A 7,580-nucleotide genomic window follows, 5' to 3' on the forward strand; every position below is an offset into this window, starting at 1 on the left:
TTATGCAGTTAACTCCTGGAAAAGGTCTTGTCTGTATAATAGGATTTAGATAATAAAATGCATGTGAAATACACAATCAGGGACCTGACGGAGGTCTCCGAGGAAACTGCAAATGCTAATTACCATCTCTGGTCTGGCGGTTGCTTTCATGAATGTAATCCTTTTTTTGTGTGTAGTGAGGAAACGTTAAAGCTGAAGTTTAATCTACTTATATTTTACCGTACCTGGCTCTTCCCTTCCCTCTCATCAACATGCTAATGACATTTTTACATAAAACATTTCGGTTTTCAATATAATTTTTTAAAGCCGGTGACGTCATCACTCAGTCTCTGTGCTCCTCTATGCAATGCAGGCAGATCATGGCTGGTGGGAGGGGCCAGTGGGGTGCTGTACATACTTTCCTGAAAACATCACAGCACCCTACCTCAGTACTCCTCTCAAGAGATCTCAGCTCTTTTGCAAACAGTGGGCTGGTTCTTGGGAGGAGTTATTTAAATATCAAAATGCCTTGATGGGTGGGTGTCAGTCTGGAGGAGTGGGCATTCCTAGGCAGACTGCATTTATGCCCACATCTGGTGCTGATCCTTCATGATTAAAAGGACTGAAATCCAAGATGATGCTGGATGTCCTCCAGCCAGGAAATGAGGTGGAGCTCTAGCTGCAGTTTCTAGAGCACATTGTGAGAAGCTCACAGTGTGCAGTGAAATCAGAGTAAGCACTTTCAGTACAGGAGAGGAGCCGTACAACTATGCAAGATGAAAGGGAAGGCTGAAGTTCAAATATGAACTACAATAAACAGCAATTCTGGGGAACAAGCTGCTACTGCTACACTGCAACCATACTTAAAAGAGACCCTGTCATCAACTTAAAAAATTGCAGTAACAAAAAAAAATGGAGTATTTAAAATGCAGTGTGTTTGTTACTTGCAATATGCCTTTGGACTTGCTAGAAATGTTGGTTACTTCGGAAGAGTCAAGTCCCTAGCACATCCCCCTTCCTCCTTGCACGTCACAGCCTTCTCCTCTATGTATGGAAGCAGTGGCCTCTCTGCAGAGGTCCACCACTCCCTTTGCTGAGAGCTATAACCCTCCAATCAACAGGAAGCACGAGTCTTGCTGCTAGTTGTATTTTGATTATTTGCTGCTAATGGTGCTATAGGTCTGATTCAAAAGGGGGCATTTTGGACCTCTGTAACAAGACCACTGCTTCCACACCGAGAACAAGGGTCCCACTCGGCAGATGCTGGCAGGGGACGGGTTTTTCTACTCAGGCAGTGGCTGCTTAGGAAGAGAGGTAGAGATGACTAGATCCATTGTCAACATTTGATAGCTGTCTGTGTTGCTGTAGATTTTCTCTTTGGGGACACACCTCATCCCTTGGAACATTGGGGGAGATTTATTACAACTGGAACACTCAGAATCAGGTGCAACTGTGCATAGTAACCAATCAGCTTCTAACTTCAGCTAGTTCAATAAAGCTTTGACAATAAAACCTGGAAGCTGATTGGTTTCTATGCAGGACTGCACCAGATTTTGCACTCTCCAGATTTAGTAAATCCCCCCCACTGTATATTACATGCGGCTGAGCCATACTTTATCAACATGGAGAGGTTTTCCACACTATGTATGACTTGGGGAACGTTCCATACACTGGAAACATACAGCCAGGTCCATAAATATTGGGACATCGACACAATTCTAACATTTTTGGCTCTATACACCACCACAATGGATTTGAAATGAAACGAACAAGATGTGCTTTAACTGCAGACTGTCAGCTTTAACTTGAGGGTATTTACATCTAAATCAGGTGAACGGTGTAGGAATTACAACAGTTTGCATATGTGCCTCCCACTTGTTAAGGGACCAAAAGTAATGGGACAATTTGCTTCTCAGCTGTTCCATGGCCAGGTGTGTGTTATTCCCTCTTTATCCCAATTACAATCAGCAGATAAAAGGTCCAGAGTTCATTTCAAGTGTGCTATTTGCATTTGGAATCTGTTGCTGTCAACTCTCAAGATGAGATCCAAAGAGCTGTCACTATCAGTGAAGCAAGCCATCATTAGGCTGAAAAAACAAAACAAACCCATCAGAGAGATAGCAAAAACATTAGGCGTGGCCAAAACAACTGTTTGGAACATTCTTCAAAAGAAGCAACGCACCGGTGAGCTCAGCAACACCAAAAGACCTGGAAGACCACGGAAAACAACTGTGGTGGATGACTGAAGAATTCTTTCCCTGGTGAAGAAAACACCCTTCACAACAGTTGGCCAGATCAAGAACACTCTCCAGGAGGTAGGTGTATGTGTGTCAAAGTCAACAATCAAGAGAAGACTTCACCAGAGTGAATGCAGAGGGTTCACCACAAGATGTAAACCATTGGTGAGCCTCAAAAACAGGAAGGCCAGATTAGAGTTTGCCAAACAACATCTAAAAAAGCCTTCACAGTTCTGGAACAACATCCTATGGACAGAGGAGACCGACATCAACTTGTACCAGAGTGATGGGAAGAGAAGAGTATGGAGAAGGAAAGGAACTGCTCATGATCCTAAGCATACCACCTCATCAGTGAAGCATGGTGGTGGTAGTGTCATGGCGTGGGCATGTATGGCTGCCAATGGAACTGGTTCTCTTGTATTTATTGATGATGTGACTGCTGACAAAAGCAGCCGGATGACTTCTGAAGTGTTTCGGGCAATATTATCTGCTCATATTCAGCCAAATGCTTCAGAACTCATTGGACGCTTCACAGTGCAGATGGACAATGACCCAAAGCAGACTGCAAAAGCAACCAAAGTGTTTTTTAAGGGAAAGAAGTGGAATGTTATGCAATGGCCAAGTCAATCACCTGACCTGAATCCGATTGAGCATGCATTTCACTTGCTGAAGACAAAACTGAAGGGAAAATGCCCCAAGAACAAGCAGGAACTGAAGACAGTTGCAGTAGAGGCCTGGCAGAGCATCACCAGGGATGAAACCCAGCGTCTGGTGATGTCTATGCGTTCCACACTTCAGGCTGTAATTGACTGCAAAGGATATGCAACCAAGTATTAAAAAGTGAAAGTTTGATTTATGATTATTATTCTGTCCCATTACTTTTGGTCCCTTAACAAGTGGGAGTCACATATGCAAACTGTTGTAATTCCTACACCGTTTACCTGATTTGGATGTAAATACCCTCAAATTAAAGCTGACAGTCTGCAGTTAAAGCACATCTTGTTCGTTTCATTTCAAATCCATTGTGGTGGTGTATAGAGCCAAAAATGTTAGAATTGTGTCGATGTCCCAATATTTATGGACCTGACTGTATGTCAAGACAGACTGCTCTAGATCTGAGATAGCTGGGCATTGTCTACAGCTGATATACAGTTGCTCCCTGTCCTACTGGGATTCACTATGATACTGATCAGAGGGGGTGGAGCTTCTGGCCGCAAAAATCATGGCAATGCACCACATGATAATAGTGGAAGGTCATTTCTACTTTCCTGTATGTAACCACATGGGGCAATTCAGTAAGAGAGCAACAAGAGTGACACCGCGGAGAGGAACTTACAGAGGTGGGTGCCCAGTCATGTCCGTACACAAAGCAGTACTTGCAGTAAAGTTCATCGAATTCAGGAAACTAGGGGAGGAAACAGAAGGAAGTTTATAAGTCGCTTTACAGACCCAATGTGTGAGCTCATCCCTATGCCAGGACCCACTGTACCCCCAGTGCGAGAAACCATTCCCCCCTCCTCTGTACCCCCAGTGCGAGAAACCATTCCCCCTTCTCTGTACCCCCAGTATGAGAAACCATTCCCCCCTCCTCTGTACCCCCAGTGCGAGAAACCATTCCCCCCTCCTCTGTACCCCCAGTGCGAGAAACCATTCCCCCCTCCTCTGTACCCCCAGTGCAAGAAACCATTCCCCCCTCCTCTGTACCCCCAGTGCAAGAAACCATTCCCCCCTCCTCTGTACCCCCAGTGCAAGAAACCATTCCCCCCTCCTCTGTACCCCCAGTGTGACATCCCCTCCTCTGTACCCCCAGTATGAGAACACCTCCCCCCGCCTCAGTACTACAGTGTGACATTCCATCCCCTCCCCTCTGTACCCCCAGAGTGACATCCTTTCCCCCTACACTGTACATCCAAACTGAAAACCTTGCCACCCTTCTCTGTACCCACAGTGCATTGTGTCCCCTCCCCCCTCCTCTGAACCCCCAGTGTTACACCCCCTCCTCTGTATCCCCAGTGTGACACCCCCCTTCCTAAGTACCCCCAAAGTGACACTCCCCCCCCCTCCTCCTCTGTACCCCCAGTGTGAGAACCCTCCCCCTCATTGTACCCCCAGAGTGACATCCCTTCCCATTCCTCCTCTGTCCCCACAGAGTTACATCCTCACCCCCTTCTAAGTACCCCCAAAGTGACATCCTCTGTACCCTCAATGTGACATCTCCTCCTCTGTGCCCCCAGTGTTACATCTCCTCCCCCTCCTCTGTACCCCAGTGTTACATCTCCTCCCTACTCCTCCGTACCCCAAAGTGACATACTCTCCCCCCCCTTCTCTATACCCCCAGTGTGACATCTCCTCCCCTCCTCTGCACCCTCAAAGTGGCATCCTCTCCCCCCTCCTCTGTACCCCCAGTGTAAGAACACCTCCCCCCTCCTCTGTACCCTCAGTATGACTTCCCCTCCCTCCTCCTCTGTACCCCGAGTGAGAGCACCCACCCCCCTCCTCTGTACCCCAATTGTAAAAACCCATCCCCCTTTGTACCCCAAAAGTGAAAACCCATCACTCCACCTTTGTACTCCCAATTGTCAGAACCCATCCCTCCTCCTCTGTACCCCCAGACTGAAATACCCGACCCCCTCCTCTGTACACCAAAAGCGACATTCCCTGCCCCCTCCTCTGTACCCCAAATGTAAGAGCTCATCCTCTTCCTCTGTAACCCTTGCGTGACATCCCCTCCCCCATTCCCTGTACCACCAGAGTGAAATCTCCTCCTCTGCACCCCCATAAGTGACATCCCCTCCTCTGTACCCCCAAAGTGACATCCCTTCCCCCCCTCCTCTTCACCCCAGAGTGACATCCCTTCCCTCCTCCTCTGTACCCCCAAAGTGACATCCCTTCCCCCCTCCTCTTCACCCCAGAGTGACATCCCTTCCCCCCTCCTCTTCACCCCAGAGTGACATCCCTTCCTCCCTCCTCTGTACCCCCAAAGTGACATGCCCTCCCCCCTCCTCTGTACCCCCAGAGAGACATCCTCTACCCCCTCCTCTGTACCCCCAAAGTGAAATCCCCCCCTTCTCTGTACTCCCTAGCTGATATACCTTCCCGTTCCTCTACACCCCCAAAGTGAAATCACCTCCCCCTTCTCTGTACCCCCAAATTAACATCCCCTCCTCTTTACCCCAAAGCGACATCCCCCCTCCCTCCTCTGTAATGACAAAGTGACATCCCCACACCCTCCTCTGTATCCCCAGAGTGACATCCCCCCTCCTCTGTACCCCCAAAAAGACGTCCCCACCTCCTCTGTACCCCCAGAGTGTCACCCCTCCCACCTCTGTACCCCCCTCCAAGTGGGAGATTCCATTCCCCCGCTCCGGATGGCCGGACTGAGCACTAGGCCTCACCTTGGCGCTCTCGATCTGCCCGGTGACATTGAAAAGGAAGACACTGGCGGAGGAGGCCATGGACACAGCCGGGCCCGGTACACCGGGGACTCAGGTCACACACTCTGCTCCAGAGAAGTCTGGGCCGCGCATACAACGGTTACTATGTGAAGCCTCGAGCCTAGCAACCGAAACTACGGGGAGCGGGGCGGACTAAAAACCCTTCCTGAGGGGGGCGGAGCGCGAATCTCCTCACACTCCGCTGTCATCGATTGTATATTTGTTATAATGTATTCCCTCCAGGAGGAGGACTGTAGTCTCTGTACACCTTCACCACACTCCTGACTGAGTCACATGTCACCATTCAGCACGGAACATGACATATATAACATATGACACCTACACCCCACAGTCCTGGAGGAGGACTGTAGTCCCTGTACACCTTCACCACACTTCTGAGTCCTGACTGAGTCACATGTCACCATACAGCACCGAACATGACATGTATAACACACCCCACAGTCCTGGGGTGACAACCCTAAGGGGCTCCTTTTACGTGTCACTGTTCTGGTGCGTTGTGTCAACACATATTTATTGTGCTTTGCTGACACACAAGAACAGACAGACATGCGCCATTTTATGCCATCGTAGCATGTCATGGCGCACCGTCATGTGTTATTGGGTGCTGCAACACATGAAAGGGTCACACACACAGACGCAGAGAGCTGTACACGTCCAAAAGACATGGAGAGGAGACATACGCCCCTCCCTGGCAGTGTACAGCTCTGCGTCCAAGTGCATGAACCCTAAGGCCTTGTTCACATAGGCGTACTTCAGAGTAGACCCATCCACGGGCCATGTTTACCCATACACGGTCACACGTGTTCCACGCAAGTAACATGTAAACAAGGCCTAAGAATGAAAGGCACCACACCATACCGACATTACCTCAGCACACCAGTATGTCCAGGCCTTACACCTTTCCACACTACCCTGGAATCTGTATATATAAATAAGTGGTCTACAAACTGGGGCCCAGGGGCCCGAATGTGGCCCTTTGCTTGCCTTTATCTGGCACTTGGGACACTATTTAATTCACTGACACCAATGAAAGGCATAATTCCTCCTAATGACACCAATGATGGGCAACCAATGAGATAAATGATGGGGCAGAACCCCCCCCCCCCCCAATGACACCAAGAATGGGGCCCAATGACACCAATGAAGGGGCACAATACCTCCCAATGACACCGATGTCCTCAAGACGCTTTAAGACAAGGGCCATTCATGCACTATTGATCTCAGCACCCAGCTGAGTGAGGCCCACTGCTTACTACAATGTGCGTACCGCCATTACATTCCCTTCAAATGCGCTACTACGACGCATTTACGCTGCAGCATGCCGCAACATGTGACCTGCAAAAAATCTTAAAGTATAACTAAAGGCCAAACATTTTTTTTTAGTTCTGGATAGGGTGGAGAGGGATAAGAACTCCTGTCAGGTTCTTATGGCTGTCTGTGCCCCCATTAGGGAGATTTCCCTTCTCTATTTGTTCTGTTTACCATTATCATTTAGCCCTCCCACATGGAAGAAAAATATATTTGAAATATATTTTAAAAATATTCTTCCCAAAAATATTGATATATACTTGAAATGCTGCAATTTTGGTCATATTCAATATAGTTCAAAATATATTTCAATACATACATGTATGTATGTATATATATATATATATATATATATATATATATATATATATACATACATACATATATATATATACACATACATACATATATATGTATACACATACACACACACACACACAGGTGTATATATATATATATATATATATACACACACACATATATATATATATATATATATATACATACATATACATACACACACACTGCATGTTGAAATGCATTTTTATTACCAAATATATGAAAAATATTTTTAAAAATACATTTTGAATATACAGTATGT

The 7,580-nt window shown here is 47.2% G+C and overlaps 1 protein-coding gene across 2 annotated transcripts in view; it reads right to left on the reverse strand.

Moving 5' to 3' along the window:
• B9D1 (B9 domain containing 1) overlaps positions 1–5,791 on the reverse strand; it is a 148,640-nt gene extending 142,849 nt beyond the window's left edge. For both annotated transcript variants that reach the window (XM_089656026.1, XM_089656024.1), the window contains exons 1-2: positions 5,612–5,791; positions 3,553–3,621 (exon numbers count right to left, since the gene is read on the reverse strand). In XM_089656026.1, coding sequence (XP_089512152.1) covers positions 3,553–3,621; positions 5,612–5,671 — 129 coding nt within the window. In that variant the 5' untranslated portion in view covers positions 5,672–5,791. The remainder of the gene's footprint in view (positions 1–3,552; positions 3,622–5,611) is intronic.
• Between the last annotated feature and the right edge of the window lie 1,789 nt (positions 5,792–7,580).

The sequence above is a fragment of the Staurois parvus genome, unplaced genomic scaffold, assembly GCF_062004578.1.
Source record: "Staurois parvus isolate SC_StPar_1 unplaced genomic scaffold, SC_StPar_1.0 ptg000882l, whole genome shotgun sequence".
NCBI classification, from domain to species: Eukaryota; Metazoa; Chordata; class Amphibia; order Anura; family Ranidae; genus Staurois; species Staurois parvus.